The sequence below is a fragment of the Brachypodium distachyon genome, chromosome 4, assembly GCF_000005505.3.
Source record: "Brachypodium distachyon strain Bd21 chromosome 4, Brachypodium_distachyon_v3.0, whole genome shotgun sequence".
Taxonomy (NCBI): domain Eukaryota; kingdom Viridiplantae; phylum Streptophyta; class Magnoliopsida; order Poales; family Poaceae; genus Brachypodium; species Brachypodium distachyon.
The window spans coordinates 36,560,159-36,577,130 of record NC_016134.3 but is presented as its reverse complement, the minus strand read 5'-3'; the positions used below and the strand labels follow the sequence as shown (position 1 = coordinate 36,577,130).

Below are 16,972 nucleotides of genomic sequence, written 5' to 3'. Positions count from 1 at the left end.
CAGTAAAAGTTTCAAAAAGTTTCGAGCAAGTTCAAAATCTCGGCCGATCTCTACCGTTATTAGTACTGCACTAACACGTTTTGATAATTGTACAAATTATTTGGTGGTCCAAACGGACTCAAAATTTGACAAACATTTGATGGTTAGTTTGAGATGGTGTTTCTGGCCTACAGAAAAAGTTTCAAATTTTTTGGAGCATATTCAAATGAAACTTTCATTGAAACAGTAGTGCTGCAAGTTCAAAACGACAAAGCTGAAAATAGAATCTAACTATTGAAACGTTAGTGTCCTAAGGACTGGCGATTGAAACATTGGTGTCTCAATGAAACTTTCTTATACAATTTCAATCATATAGGAATAAGTTCAAATCTTGCCGATTGAAACAGTAGTGTTTCAATAAATTTTCATATGTACGGTCAATGAATTTTTTTTTTGTGTCTCAATGAAACTAGTGCGTCAATGTTAGTTCAATATTTGACCATTAGAATAATGATTGGTGCGAACGAAATTTCAATGACTTGTCAATGAAAGTTCAATGGTACACACATATTTTCATATATACGGTTAATGGAAATATTTTGCGTCTCAATGAAACTAGAGTTTCAATGTTAGTTCAATATTTGACCATTGGAATAATGATTGGTGCTAATGAAATTTCAATACTTGTCAATGAAAATTCAATGGTATTTTCATATATACGGTCAATGAAAATATTTGTGTATCAATGAAACTAGTGTTTCAATGTTAGTTCAATATTTGACCATTGGAATAATGATTGGTGCTAACGAAATTTCAATGACTTGCAAATCAATGTTCAATGGTATACACATATTTTTTAAATGACTAGTAGGTGTGCCCGCGCGTTGCTACGGGTCAACAAAATCACGAACTATTTATTTTTATTTTCTGTGTAGGCAACTCATGGCGCCGTCGAGGTCGGCATGCGGGTGTGGTGGCGTCGGTTGTAAGACGGAGTAGGAGAAATCGTGAAAAAACTGGAGGAAAAGAAAATAATGGGCAGTGGCATATTGGTTGTAATTTTAACGAACTTAACCTACGACGGCGACCGTATCATCACCACCAACTCCAATTTAATATATCACGAACTATTTATTTTCATTTTCTGTGTAGGCAACTTATGGAGCCGTCGAGGTCGGCATGCGGGTGTGGTGGCGTCGGTTGTAAGACGGAGTATGAGAAATCGTGAAAAAAAGTGGAGGAAAAAAAATAATGGGCAGTGGTATATTGGTTGTAATTTTAACGAAGTTTACCTACGGCGCCGACCGTACCATCACCACCAACTCCAATTTAATATATTGGTATAGATACATCAATGAAACAATTGCATGTTTGGATTTTCAATGAGGTATCTTTAAAATTTCAGAGCTACCAGTACCTAACCATAAATGCTCGCATGCATGCAGTGGTCAGAGCTAGCAGCAAAGTGCAAAACAATTAATTACTTTCCTATGCATGCACTGTGGCCGGCCCCGTGCCTGCACCTGCATGTGGTAGGCCACGGACAACGCTTTCCAATGGAGCCTGTTTAGAGAACAGCACGAATGTTGACGAAATTTTACGGTGACTAAAACTCCGGTAGGTCACCGCTCCGGCAGAAAAATCGCTTTAGGATTCAGGTTCGTTTGGTTGCCTCCATCACTCCATGCATGCATCCATTTTGATCGAGCTCAAATAGTTAAGAAATGTACGTGGACGACTAGATCTAAGGTGCATGCCAATTAACTAACCCCCCATGCTGGGAGCAGATGTATATAGGAGCATGCCAAATCTGTTACTCTTTTTTTTTTTGAGAACTCCAAATCTGTTACTCTGGAGTAGGTCCGATGGAGCTGTCGCACGGGCAGGAAGGGCCTCCGGCCGGAACCATATGAAGCATGCATGGACCATGGCGGTCGATTGGCCTACATAGAAATACATACATGCCGTTGCTGGCCCAGGCTACCTGCAGGTTCTCGACCCACCAGCCAGCGTCGTCACTGCGTGCAGGCGGGTGGGTGGGTGTGGGGTGGGGTGTGGTGTGTGTGTGGGGGGGGACCTAATATAAAGCCAAATTTGGTACTAATCGCGTACGGAGTAATCACTTAACGGTGGATGAATCCAACACAGGGAAAAAAGCTAGCTAGCGCACGTACAGCAGCATGGATGCGGGCTGCGCATTCATAGAGGGCAGCTCAGCAGCTGGCGCGGGCTGCAGAGACACGACGCGCCGGTCGGCTGCTCGCGGGGCCTTATTTACGTGCGTACCGCGGGGAGCAGCCGGCCGGCGCTTGTCCTGAGGGCATCACCAGCGGAAAGATTCATTTTGTGTCCGTTTTGGTTTTTTTTATCCGTTATCCGTTTTGGTTCTGCCACTGCTCCAACGGAGGCCACCCATTTGGTCTATACTTGGTTACTCGTAGACATGCTGGCCGGGGAGGAAAAAGGACCAAGATGCGGCCCAAGCACGGTGCAAAAACAACCGTCCGCCTCAACCCATTCCTGAAGCAAATTTGGATCAGAAATGGGTCGCGTCCGGACCAAAAAACGGACCAGAGTGTCCATTTGGTCCAAAACATACAAATGCGTCGTTCGGCCTAAGGAGCCATGTACAGGTTAGGCACTCATTACAAAGCGACTGTACATAGTCCCTCCGTCCGTCATTTATTCCAGCACGAAGGGAGTATATAGGATTAGGACCTCATATATACTCCGTATATCATACATTCATACTCCACCACAAGCAGCAGCATGCAGCAGCGATGTGGTGATGGTGTTTTGTAGGATAACGAAGAATTTCACAAGCATACACACACACACACACACACACATCAAGGTCGATTCCAAAGTTAAAGTAGAGCTGACAGCTGAGAAAGTGGAGTCTTGCGGAACGACCCATCAAAGCTTTCTAGCCATGCAAACACACGAAGATGGAGAATAAAGAGAAATCTCTGAAAAAGGCATGCCCTAGTCCGCACAAAATCCAGTAGTAGCAAGCAAGAAACTGACATCGATCCGTGCCTACTGGATTTATACAGGTATCTCCTGACCACCACCTTTTTGAATCTGCAAGTCACGACAACGGAGTCCCGGGACTCAAATGCTAACCAACAAGATCGAAGCCAGCCTGTACCCAAGAAGATACTCCAATTACATGCACGGGATTAGGAAACTTGCTCCTTGCCGAAAACAACATTTGCCAGATACACCAATATCGAGAGCGCGGCCGCCGGAACCAATTAAAATGCATAACGAACCAGTTGCTGACAAGATTGGTGATACTCTAGCAACAGGCCTAGAGAGGGCCCCTTGGTGTGGCTTGCCATGCAGAAGAAGTAACGGGACAAAACAATCCGAAGGTGTTGTATGGTCTCATCGACATCACAAAAACCACACTTCTTGCTCCTTGCCTATTTTATTTTTCGAAAAGATCTGGCTACATCCGAGCGCAGTGCTCACTGCTCAGCCTGTCACCACCAAGCCACCCACTGCCCTGGAGATTCCATTTTACTGAAACCTGGGTGAAACACAGTACGGTTCCTCAGATATTTGCGTGACAATACTTTCTACAACACCTTGAGTTGTTGAATGCCCAAGCCACCTTGAACCCGAGGCCAGCAGGAGAGAATGTTAAGCATTACAGTGATACTGAACATAGTGCTCACATGTTCTTTTGTCTTGGTTACCCTTGCCCGTAGGGGTCAAAAGCCGGACAGGTAATTTGGTGAGATACGGAGTCATGGACTGGATAAAGATGCAAATAAAACATGCAGGATTATGAAGACCATCTTGGCGCCTCATCAAGAGACATCGGGTTATGATTTCAGGTCCACGGTCAACTTTGCCGTGTGTATCAGAGATTACATCATGCAGGGCGTTGGGATCAGCCGGGAAAATTTACCATGGCAAAACTTTCTGCTCGCTGTTGAAATGGACAGCGCTGAAATGACTTCTCATTCAGATCATCAATGTCCAGTCATGGAAAACAACACAAGACTAATTACATACCCAGCCACGAGCCCACGATTGCAGAATCCAGATCCTTGTTGAGTTACCCTGGAGACTCCGATGTCATGGATGTCTCATGCATGGCGCCGTACTTGGACAAGAAAGCGAGGGAGAAAACTCCAAGTGGTCTCGAGCTGGATGTGTAGCTACCTTCGTACATGTTGCCATTTTTCACCAGAACCACCATTTCGGATTTCTCTCTAAGGAGGAGATCTATGACATGCTTGAGCGAGGTTGAAGCAGGCACGCAAAGTGGTGGTCTCGCCATTGAAACAAGAGGTGCATCCATCTGAGAAAGAGAATAGAAGGTGTTCAGAATCACGATAATACAGGAAGACAAAAATATAAATATGATGGAAATGAAATTGTAGTAGTTATTTCATTAAAGCATGGCAGGAATTTGGAAAATGTCAGTAAGCATGTGAACCACTTATTGGCCTCTTGCAGGCAGAAACACTTCCAGCACCAGATGGCAGTGTGGTGCAAAGGTTAAAGTTGTTAAGAGCACGGGTTGACCATGGACAGCCAGAGATCTTATTTATGACACTCAACAAAAAGGTTTGGTAATTTCCTTTTTTTTATGTATGCATTTGCTTGCAATATGAATCTTGGCAAAATAACTGAAATTTATTACTGATGCAGCACAAAACCTAAACTGGCTAGTTTATCAAAATTCTGTTCCCTGACGGCTGCCTCTATAACCAGTGCCAACCGTTCCAGCAGATTTCGTACCAGGGCGAATGCTATAGTTGCTGAGGCCAACTGGAGGTGACAACATACCTTGGTACAATCATGGCTGTGAACGATCCCGACACAACTTCCCCAGTCATTCACAAGAGGAACTGCAGAGTCTTTCCAGAATCGCATCACAACATTCTCCAAGATTAAGTCAGCACATAATGGTCGACTTTCGTGAAAAGGAATCATGTATTTCTCAACAGGATCATTCAAGATAATCTACAATGTCATTAGAAAAAAAAAAGATCAGATACACCCAAGAAAATGAAGAATGGGACACAAAATACAAACAAAAGATCCACACTACCTGTGGAAATACATGAGGTCTAAGAGGAGAGTTGGTGAATCCAGATAGGGTTTCAACTTTAAGTGCCACCTGGTATGAGAAGAAAGAAATAAGCTTACTAACAATCGATTGATCATGTTCCCATTTTTTGGACTGCACAATGTGACATTAAATCACAGAACTGATCTAACACATAGAATATTTGCTATATGCTCCTGGCACCACCTCACATTGAAATAAATACCCGCTTCACCAAATCAGATACATCAACCACATGCAACTGCATACAAAAACATGCACTAACTATTGTTGCCTATGTGTTGGTTCTGTACTTCAGAAATCAGACTGGAAATACATAAGACAGACCAGTCAAGTAAACTTTGGTCACATGTCTTCATCAGTTCATCTATTCATAAGCACCAGCCAGACTTCTATCCTCAGAAATCGACAGGACACCTTGAACTGGGCTATAAGCTGACTACAGGGGTGAGAAATTCATTTCCACCTAGTACAATATCACAAATATTTAATACACTAGAACATAGCATATGTCACCAAAAAAATATGGAGGATAAGAGGATTACAGAATAAATTGAATGCTAAAGCCATCTCATATAATAGAAAGCAGATTCATTGTTTCTGGACTTTGATTAGTGTCGGAGCATGGGTCTCCGGCACCGGGATACCGAGCACCCCCTTTTTGGTTTGGTGGAGGGCGAGGCGATCGCTCCGGCGATCGCTGGCGTGACGATAGACACGAAGTGTGGACACGTGAATTTACCCATGTTCAGGCCACCCGGAGGTGTAACACCCTACGTCCTGCTTTTTTTGTATTCAAGATTGTATATGTTGCTTACAAGGTGTCCCGGGAGTTCCCGGGGAGCTACTTGGCGATGGCTCTAACTAGGGCTCAAACTAAGACTGATCGGAACGGAACCCTTTGACCGATGGCATTGGTCCTCCTTTTATAGACAAGGGGATACCACATGTGCCAATGCATGCAGCGTGACACGTCTCCTAGACGCGTGTCATAGCCACATGAAATACACTCCCGCTGATCCACGCTGGACGCCATGCAGCGCCCGGTCCACTGTACACGATAGAAAAAACGCTTCGTAGAGTAGACGCCCTAGCCTTGCTAAGCAAGCCTAGGCCTGCTGATAAGACTCCTGTCGGTGCATTAAATGCACTACGCCCGCCGTCTTGTCCTGTCTTCACTGTTCCGCGGGCCCCGCCTGCATGCCCGAGCGTGGGTTGCTGGGGTGCCCCCTTCCCGGCTAGCGCACCTGGCTAGTTGCCGGGAGGCGTTTTTCCAGCTTCCCGTGACCGGGGTTCCCGGGGGCTTCTCATATTTGGGCCCTTAGCTTCACCTTCACAAAGGGCCGTCTCCTTGAAGCAGGCTTCCCGGACTCATTGCTTCCTGGGAGGCCTTCCTGACGGGGCTTCGTCACTGGCGACCCACGCATCCCGTATCAATGGGACCCCGTGGGCCACTGATACAACAGTAGCCCTGAGCGTGGGCCGGCAGCCTTGAAGCTCCCAGCAAGTGCTATCCTTGGTCGGTTGCCGGGCTACGCCCTATCCGACGCGTGGGTCCCAAGGGAATCCTCCTGGCACCCGGCCTCACAGGCCGCATTTACGGTTCCACTCCTCCGAGCGGAACGGTCGGGCGCACGATTTCGTGCCTTATCCGCCTTAATCACGAGAGAGTTAAGGCCACGTGGCACACCCCACTCTTAATTCCCGATTCTTTATGGCACTTTACTGCTGATCGTGGGAGTGTCCGTTGCAGCCCGCCAGCCCCGATAAATACCAAGGCTGGCGGCGGGCACTCCCCATTGCCTCTTGCTCCTGCCATTGCCTCCTCCCAAGCTCTCCGTGCCCCAACTCCAACCAAATCACCTCCCCACCTCCGCCGATGTCTTCCAAGGACCAGAACCGTCCCAAGGGGAGCACCAGCAAAGGGGAAAAGCGCGAGAAGGTCAGCAAGGAGCTGTCGGACCGAGCCCGGAAGGATGAGGAAATGCGGGCTAAGTTCGCCTTCTTCGCCACCGGGTACAACGGCGAGGGGGTAGACAAGCTGGTCTTTGCGCTTGCCACCAAGCACAACGAGTACAGGCCGACGCGGATTCTCCCCGTCAGCGAGGAGCGCAATCAGCAGTACTTCCGGATCTTCGGGAGATTTATCATAGCCGGGTTCGTGCCGCCGCACTCTTTCTTCCTTTCAGCCATCATGGAGACCTACGGTCTCATCATGGCGCAACTTCACCCCACGTCGTTCTTCACATTGGCTGTCTTCCAACACCTTTGTGAAGCGTTCGTGGGGGTGATGCCGTCAGTGGTTCTATTTCGCCACTACTACTACCCGAGGGTGGAGAAGAAGGCTCCCCTGTCCTCGGGAGTGGTGTTCCGGTTCCGCGACAGGATCAAGTCGGAGTTCATCGAGCTGGGAAGAAGAAGATCGAGCACGACTGGCGCCACGACTGGTGCTGTGTGCGGACCGATGAGCTCCAGGAGTTCCACGAGGAGCCCCTCGGGCCTCCGAAGAGCTCTGACGACAGGACGCTCCGCGACCAGAAGGACGAGGAGCTGGCCCCAATCTGTGCCAGGATCAAGGCGCTCCGTGAGGCTGGGCTCACGGACACGGATGTGGCGCGCCACTTCATTGGGAGGCGCGTGGCTCCCCTACAACGGCGCTCACATCCGGTGTGGATGTACATCGGGTTCGGCGACCGGACCCGGCTGCAGCGCACAGACCTCCTCCCGGAGGAAGTGCAATTCTAGGTGAAGGACATCACCGGCGAGGACGCAGCCTACTGGCTGCCCCCGCTTGGAGCGCACCCGCTCCACGCCGGGATCCCGAACCCGGGAGCCCGAGATCTCCCACTCTGCGACGAGTGGGGGATCGTGGAGGACCCCTTGGCGCAACCCTCGCCCCCGCAGCCCAGGTCCCGCAGGGGCAAGGAGCCGGCCATCGACTCGGGGAAGGGGGCCCAAGGCCATGCGTCCGCCAGGCCAGAGGACTCAGACTCCGACGACTCCTCGCTGGGCGTCAGAGGAGACCTCAGCGACGACGGCAACGACGACGACGACGATGCTACCCCGGCAGCCAGTGGGGTCGCACCGGAGGGGGACGACGAGGAAGATGACGTCCCTCTGGTGAGGCGGCCTGCGGCGGAGCAGGCGGGAAGCCAGCCCGCAGCCTCAGGAGCCTCACGGCGACGTGGGGGCTGCGGCCTCCGGCGGCAGCGATGCGGCTGCAATAGCCGCCCCGACTACCCCGGCGGCTTCGCCCGTCCCACCCGCACGGAGCGGCCCTCCGGCAAGGAGCATCCTAGCGGAAAGGGTGCTCAAGCTCAAACCGGCGGGTTGAGTTCAATGTGTTATGAACACTTTAGATTTCGTGAATTTTTTGCATGCCTGACTAAGTTGTTTTTGCGTTTTCCAGTTCTTCGAGGAAGAGGGGGCAGACCAGCACGTCGCCGGCAGCCCCGACCAAGAATCCCCGCCCGGCATCGGGCGGTGGCGACCGAGATGCCGCTGACGCGGCTGTTGTGACGGCGGCAGATGCCGCTGGGGACTCGAGGGTCCCCGATTCGAGCTCGCAGGGCACCGGCCCGGCGGCAGGTACGTGCGAGTTCCAACATTTCTTTTACCCATTCGCGCCATCTCCCATACTTGACGCAGGTGCTCTTCGTGCAGTTGCCGGGGACGTTCCGGCAGCGCCCGCGCCCACAGAGGTGCGGGTAATCGACCTCACCGGCGAGGTCGACGACGATGCTCCGGCGGAGATTGCCTCCGTCGAAGCCCTCCAGCAATCGACCACGGTGCCTGTCGGGGCCGCGATTGCTGCCGCAGGCGACGCCACGCAGGAGGCGCCATCTGTGGCAGGTGACACGGAGCAGCCTCCGCCAGCCAGAGCAGGCGACGATGCTCTGGAGAAGCCCCCGAGCCCCCAGCCCGCCCCGTTGGACGGGCAAGGAGCAGCGGGGCTTGGCCAGGCCGGGGGCGCCCTCGGGATCACAGACGGTTGTGGCGGTGTCCTCCTCCTCCGCCTTCAGCTCGGGAGCAGGGGAGCTCGCCGGACGGACATGGGGTCGGATTACTTTCGACCCCAGCGTGTTCCAGAAGGGAGACCAAGTGACCGACAACATCCAGCAACAGCAGCGGATGCTCGTCGATTTCTTCAATGACGCGCCGCAGCACCACGCCCGCATGGTAGCGGAACTGGGCACAGCGCGACAGGAGGTGAAGGAGCAGCGCACCGAGCTGCAGCGGCTCCGGGAGGAGCTTCAGCAGGCGCGGCAAGCCGGGGCAACGCCTGCTGTGCAAGGGGTGCCGGAGGCACAGGTCGTCCAGCAGCTGTGGGATCTCCAGCAAGAGCAGCAGCGAGAGCTCGAGCTGGTGAAGGCCACACACGCCAAGAGCGAGGAGGAGCACCAGGCAGCTCTGGACTCGTTCCAGGGGCGTCTCCGGGAGAAGACAGACCTACTGTCCAACTACTTCCTGGAGATCCAACGCCTCTGCCGCGAGGTCGGAGAGCTGGAGACGGCGGCTGCAACAACAGCCGAAGCCTCAGCGCGCCGGGAGAAGGAGCTGCAGGACCAGGCTCGCTCCCGGGAGCGCGAGCTTGTGGGGCAGCTCAAGGCCGCTCAAGATGTCAGCTCGTCCCTTCAGGGCGAGCTCGACATGACGCCTGGTCGGACGAGGAAGAGGCCAAGGCCCACCGGAAAGTAGTGCAGGCCGTTGTGGACGAGATGGTGGCGCGGATGCAGGGCAAGGTCGATGAAGCCGAAGCCGCTGACGAGGAGGTTGCCGGAGAAGCCCCCGATGCCGAGGATGCACCTAACATCGACGCAGCCGCCCTGGGAGCACTTCCTGCGTGATTGCCTGTTTTTTTTTATTCTCCTGCAAGTGGCGCATGGCGCCTTAGAACTTTTTACGTTAGCTTTCCCTTATCATCGCAAGTGTTATTTGTTAACTCGTTTGCTCAAGCTTCAATATATTGAATGCTACTTTTACTTGCTTCTTTGTCTAAGACTAGCTTGCCGGGGAGGGACTCTGTCCTTCTCGTGCTTTAGCCTTGCGTATTCGGGGACTCACCAACTACATGCTTGGCCAAATTAGTGACCCGGGACGGACCCGCGGTGCCAACCTAGGACCAAATAGCAGCGGCCAGTCACTCCGCCTACGAGTTAACTACCCCAGCGCGCACGTCTCCGGGACGGACCCGCGAGCCACGTGTGGGGGGCGTCCTCACCCCGCAACCGTCCCTCCTACGCTCCGGCAACACGGGGACCGAGCTTACCTCAGCAAACCAACGTTACTAAAGGAAGAGCTAAGGTCCCAAAATAAAGTACTTAGCTTACCGTTCTCTTTGGTCTTGCAGCACCTTGTTGAGAGCCGTGGCAAGGACGCGGTGGCAGTGCACCCTCCAACAGCACCCTCAGAGCCCCGGAGGCATGCACCACCACCGCGTCTTTATGACGCCTCTCGCTTGTCTCAGCGCCATTTCTGGTGTCATTCCATAAGAGATGTGGCAGGGCCGCGATGGTGGGAACACCCTCAGCGACAAGCGCAGAGGGATGCACCACCATCGCCTCTCTGCGACATCTCTTGCTTTCTTGCCCGTTGCTGGTGTTGCACTTGCCCTGGTCTCTTTAAATAGCCGAAGCACTGCCCTTGCCTCCACACACGCGGGACCACCAGTCGCCACGTGCAGGCATCGCAAGACGACGACACCCGTGACCCCCCCACGAGCATCGCAATGTGCCTTCGCCCAGTCTTTACCCTGCATTTCAGATTCCTGCAGTGCCCAAGGTGCATAGCAAAAAAATTTGAAATGCACGAAAAACAGTTCAAACTGGATAACCTCCTGCCTCCCAGCCCCCGGGCACAGAAGAGTCGACCTCAGACTTGGATGTGAGCATCTTTATATTCCCATGGTGCCTTGCTGGCACGTAGCACGTTGCGGACGGGTCCGGCAACTGCTAGGCCTCGTTCCGGGACGTCCCGGCAACGAGTTTGGTTTTCGGGTTTCCGGCAGCCCCCTGCTCATAGCCAAGGATGAGGAGACAATTCTGTGCACCTAGGGCAGGAGAAAGAAGCACTCATAAAGCACAACACTTGTTGAAGCAACACTTATCTTTATTCAATTTTGTGCTAGCGGATTACAATCAGGCCTTGCCCGGCTACACTAGCTTAAAGAGGCACGCTGCCGCAGCGTCACCCGTGGGTAAGGCACCACCATTTCACGGGTAGAACTTGCGCAGATGCTCAATGTTCCAACTATTGGGCACCGGCAAGCCTTCTTCGGTTTCCAGCCGGACAGCCCCCGGTCTGGTCACCTGCACTACCCGGAAAGGGCCTTCCAAATTGGAGCCAACTTGTTCCCGGCCTTCGTTCCTTGTATCCGGCGCAGGACAAGGTTTCCAACCTCGAGCCCCCGGGGACGAACTCTCCTGTCGTGATAACGACGGAGTCCCTGCTGGTAGCCTGCAGCTCGCACAGCAGCCCGGCATCGAAGCTCCTCGATGAAGCTAAGGTCATCGATCCTCTGCGTGTGTTGGCTCTTGTCGCCGTACGCGTGTACCCGAGGTGACCCATACTTGAGCTCGAGGGGCAGCACAGCTTCTGCCCCGTAGACGAGGGTAAACGGAGTTTGACCCGTCGCCCGACTTGGTGTGGTCCGCAGCGACGACAGCACGGGCTGGAGTTCTTCAACCCAGTGCTTCCCATGGCCCTTGAGCTTGTCAAAGGTTCTCGTCTTGAGCCCCCGCAGCACTTCTGTGTTGGCTCGCTCAACTTGCCCATTGCTCCTCGGATGAGCAACAGAAGCAAAATGAATCTTAGTGCCCATGTCCTCACAGTAAGCTTGGAACACCGCACTAGTGAATTGCGTACCGTTGTCGGTGATGATGCCGTTAGGCACACCAAACCGGCACACAATGCCCTTGAAAAACTTGATGGCTGCCTGCGCCGTGACGGCCCGGACAGGCTCCACCTCGATCCACTTCGAGAACTTGTCGATGGCCACGAGCAAACTCGTAGCCGCCAACTACACTTGGCAACTTGCCGACGATGTCCAGCCCCCAGACCACGAACGGCCATGAGGACGGGATGACTTGCAGGGCTTGCGTTGGCTGGTTGCTCTTCTTGGCGTGAAACTGGCACGCTTCACAGGTCTTGACTAATTGTTCGGCATCAGCTAGTGCTGTCGGCCAGTAAAAGCCGTGCCGAAACGCTTGGTCCCGCCCCTGAGGTAACGAATAATATCCGTCCCCCAGGGTGGTGGTTTCCGGCTAGTGTATGCCAGCAACTTGGCGGCATGGTTCCCCGCAGCTGCGGGGTCACCTTCAGTTGCCGGAGGGGCTTCCCCGGCAACTGTCTTGGGGTCAACAGAGGGCTTCGACTGCCTCTGCACGAATACCCCAGGAGGCACCTTGCTGCGTTCCGCTGCCCATTTGGACAGTTCATCCGCAACAAAGTTGTCCTTGCGCTTCACGTGCTCAAACCGAAGTCCCTTGAACCTGGACTCCAATTTTCGCACTTCCTCCACGTACGCTGCCATCTGGGGGCAGTCATAGTCCTTATTTACCTGGTTGATCACGAGTTGGGAGTCCCCGCGAACAACCAAGCGCTTGATGTTGATGGCGATCGCCGCGCGCAGCCCGGCAAGTAGTCGCTCGTACTCTGCTGTGTTGTTGGTGGAGTTGGCGAAGTCGAGCTATATTACGAACTTGAGCTGGTCTCCAGTGGGCGACTCGATCACTACTCCAGCACCGGCGCCCTGCAAGCAGAAGGCGCCGTCGAAGTACATGACCCAGTACCCTTCGTCTAATCTACCGGGAAGGCTCGCTTCCGGCTCTTCTTCCTCTATGGCCGTCGATGTCCACTCCGCGACGAAGTCGGCGAGAGCGGCGCTCTTGATGCTCTTGGTGTTTGCGAAACGCATCCCGAAGTCCGCTAGCTCCATCCTCCACTCGGCCACCCACCCGGTGGCTTCACGGTTGGTGAGGGCCCGCTCCAGGCAGATTCCCGACACCACCGTGATGCTGTGCGCCTGAAAGTAGTGGCGCAGCTTCCTTCAAGCGAGCAGGATCCCAAGCAGAAGCTTCTAGACCTGCGGATACCGTACCCAGGCATTGCGCAGCACCGTGCTGACGAAATACACAAGGTGCTGCACTAGCCGCTTGCAGGGGGCAGCCCGCATGGGCTGTCCCTCGGATCCAGGGGCAGGGGCAGGGGCGGAAGGGCCGGGGGCTCGCCCTTCCGTCTCAGCCCCCGGGACTTGCTCCTCCCTCTCGGCAACGAGCACGGAGCTCACTACCTGGTCCGTCGCTGCCAAGTATAGCAGGTATCTCTTCAAGTCCTGGAACGCCGCTTCCGCCTCGGGAGTCCAATTGATTGGACCCTTCTTCTTCATCACCTTGAAGAAAGGCAGGCGCTGGACGTCTCTAACCTTGCAGGGTGCCTCCATCTTCTCGATCGCCTCGATCTTCTGCGGGTTGGCTTCGATTCCTCTATGAGAGACCAGGAAGCCTAGCAAGTGCCCCGAGTCCACACCGAACGTGCACTTCTCGGTGTTAACCTTGAGCTTGATCCTGCGGAGGTTGTTGAACGTCTCCTGCAGGTCACCGACGAGTGAGTCCCTACGCCGCAACTTGATGACGATATCGTCCATGTAGGCCTCGATATTCCGGCCTAGCTGGGGTCCCAGACATTCGCGCAGGGCGTGCTGAAATGTCGAGCCCGCATTCTTCAGCCCGAAAGGCATGCCCGTGTAACAGTAGCAGCCAACCGGGGTGATAAACGCTGTTTTCTCTTCGCCTTCGACTGCCATCTTAATCTGATGGTAGCCGGAGAAGGCATCCAAAAAGCACAAAGACTCACAACCTGCTGTAGAATCTACTATTTGATCGATTCGGGGTATAGGGAAGGGATCCTTAGAACATGCACAATTAACATCAGTAAAATCTATGCACATGCGCAATTTATTTCCAGCCTTAGGGACTAGAACAGGGTTTGCTAACCAAGTGGGGTACAACACTTCCCTGATCGGCCAGGCGTTCTTGAGCTTCTCCACTTCCTGCTGGATGAAGTCTTTGCGTTCTTGTGCTTGCCGGCGAACCTTCTGCTTGACGGGCCGCGCGTCTGGCCACACCGCCAGCCGATGCTCGATCACCTCCCTGGGGACTCCGGGAAGATCTGACGGCTCCCAAGTAAACACGTCAGTGCTCTCCCGGAGGAAAGTGACGAGGGCGCTTTCCTATTTGTCGCCGAGGCTCGCACCAATGGAGACGGTGCGTGCCTCGTTGCCGGCATGCAGGGGCACCTTCTTGACCTTGGTGCCCTCCTCCTGAAGCTTCGCGCCCTTGCTAACGCGTGGGCTGAAGCTGCCCCCGGCGTCCTGTCCGGTAGCGGCTCGCGCCTTCTTTTGTGCGGGTTGCTCACCCGCAAGTGGATCCTCGTTCCTAGCAACATCCTAGTCGCCGGGGTCCGCCACTGCGGAGGTCTTCACGACCTCGCCCACGCACCAAGCAGCGTCCTTCAGGTCACACTTGACGGAGAGTACGCGTATGTTGACGGCATCTTCATCACACCATAGGCGCAATGGGTTGCCACCATGAACTTGATCAGCGCTGGCCGACCAATGATTCCGTTGTACAGCAACGGGGTGTGAGCTACATTGAAAACGATGTGCTCAGTCCGGAACGCTTCTTGGAAACCAAAGGTCACCGGGAGCGTGATTCGCCCCATGGGCTGCACCACTCCGGGGTTGATCCCTCGGAACGGGTCGGTGGGTTTCATCTGCTCCAGGGGCAGCTGAAGCTTCTCCACCAACTTGGCGGATAGCAGGTTGAGGCTTGCCCCACTATCCACCAGTACCTTAGTCACCGTCACATTGTTTATGATCGGCGACACCACGAGGGGGAGTACCCCTGACCCCAAGGGACGGATCGGGTGATCGTCTGACTTGAAGGTGATCGGCACTTGCGACCACCTCAACGGCTGCTGCGCCTCCACGCTGGGGAGGAGGGCGCAGACCTCACGCATAAGCCGCTTCACGGCAGCGTGAGATGTGAGAGCGTACGCTCCCCCGTGAATGCAGGCGACGTCGCAGGGTTCCTGGAAGCCGGGCTGGTCGGCGTCGTCGCTGCAGTCATCCTCGCACTGTTCGGCGCGAGGCTTGTTGCGTCCCCGGGGAGGCCGGTCCTTGCCGCCGGGGGCTTGACCGCGACCCCCCGCGGGTTCTCCTTTGTCGCCGCCGGCTGCACCCCGGCCTGCTCTGCCGCGGGGGCTGTTCGGGCAGTCCCGGAAGAGGTGCCCGATGTCCCCGCAGTTGAAGCAAGCCCCGGCAGCGCGACGCTCCTCGTGGCACTGCTCGCGCTTCTCCGTGATGGTCTGGAGAGTGCGGCAGTCTTGCGCGTCGTGGGTGACGTTGGTGTGGAAGGGGCAGCACGCAGCCACTGCCGGCTTGCTACCCGATGCTCCCCCCGCCGCCGCCTTCTTGGTGGGCCTCTGGGGAGCCCCCGGCTCCGCGGCAAGCACTTGCTTCCCGCCGCGTTTCCGAGAGCCCTTCTTCCCAGAGCCCTCAAGTGGGTTCGCCGCTGCTTTGGCGGCAAGCTCGGGCGCCAAGCGCCCTTCCTCGACCATCGCACACTTGTGCGCGAGAGCGTAAAGATCGCTTGTGGTCCGGATCCGGTGCGTGTTCAGCTTCTCACGCATCTTTGGGTCGCGGACGTTGATGGCGTACGTGTTGATGATGGCGGCCGCTTCCGCCTCAGGGATGGAATAGGAGAGGTTGGAGAATCTGTTGGTGAAGTCCCGCAACGTCTCCCCCGGCTTCTGCACCACCGTATGCAGCTCCGCCATGGTTCCCGGGCACTTGTAGCCACCCTGGAACGCGTTCACAAACTGCTCGCGTAGGTCAGCCCAAGTGGCGATGGACCCTGCGGGCAGGTTGAGCAACCAGGTTCTTGCCGATCCTTTTAGGACCATCGGGAACTAGTTGGCCCTGACCTTGTCGTCGGCGCCGATAGCGTGCATGCCCAACGTGTAGGTCAGGAGAAAGTCCTTGGGATTCACGGTCCCGTCGTACGACCCGAGCGCTGGCGCTCGGAACTTGCGTGGCCATGTCACCTGGCGCAGCTTGCGAGTGAACGCGGCGCAGCCGTCATCGGCGCCCATGGGAGCATCTTCCTGCTCCTCTGGGCGCTGGCGTTCTGTCTCACGCCGGCGCCAGGGCTGCAAGCGCGGGTGGAGATCTTCCTGCTGGCGGGCGTTCAGGACGCCTCGCGCGTCACCCCGCATAACGGATTGTGACGAGTCCGAGGACCCCACGGGATCCTTGCCTCCTTGCCCTCCCGGCGGGGGAGGGTGTTCTCCGTGCCTTGAGACGCGGGGCGCGTCTCCGCGTCCCGGGTTCTGTCCCCGGCCTGAACCAGCCGGGCCGCCCTCGCCTTGCGGCTGCTGGGCAGCTCTGCGCTCCACGCGTTATGCGCCGGCGTGCCTTGCGGTGGCTCGTAGCGCACCATGACACGCGCGGCAATGATAGCTTCCGCCGGGGTCTGAACGGGACGCTGCCGGTTCTCCGACCAGCTGCCCTCCGCCCTATCACCCGGTGCCCTCGGATGTTGGGGCGAGTGGACTCGCTGGCTGCCGCGAGGACGTTGTGGTTGCTCGCACGGCTGGCTCCGGCGCTAGGCGCCGCAGGCCCCCTCAGCCGGTTGTCCGCCGACGGCCGAGGAGGTGGAGGTGGCAGCTGTGATTGCTGTTGCTGCCGTGGAGGGGACCCCTGGTCCCCTTGTACTTGCGACACGCGCGTGGCGTCGTGGGATCGAGTGCGCATGGCGAGGGTGTCGCGCAGGTCGATCCGGGGCTCGTCTGCCTTTTTGGGCGGCATGGCGAGCTAGTCGTTGAGGATGTCGTAGACGAAGAAGC

General features: G+C 55.2%; 1 protein-coding gene across 2 annotated transcripts in view; it reads right to left on the bottom strand.

Moving 5' to 3' along the window:
* Positions 1-3,758: 3,758 nt before the first annotated feature.
* The window catches only part of LOC100838330 (pentatricopeptide repeat-containing protein At5g10690), a 19,884-nt gene continuing 6,670 nt past the window's right edge, over positions 3,759-16,972 (bottom strand). The window contains exons 10-12 of one of the 2 annotated variants that reach the window (XM_003576510.4): positions 5,051-5,119; positions 4,786-4,962; positions 3,759-4,294 (exon numbers count right to left, since the gene is read on the bottom strand). In XM_003576510.4, coding sequence (XP_003576558.1) covers positions 4,049-4,294; positions 4,786-4,962; positions 5,051-5,119 — 492 coding nt within the window. In that variant the 3' untranslated portion in view covers positions 3,759-4,048. The remainder of the gene's footprint in view (positions 4,295-4,785; positions 4,963-5,050; positions 5,120-16,972) is intronic. The other variant, XM_024463197.1, reaches the window with a different exon arrangement.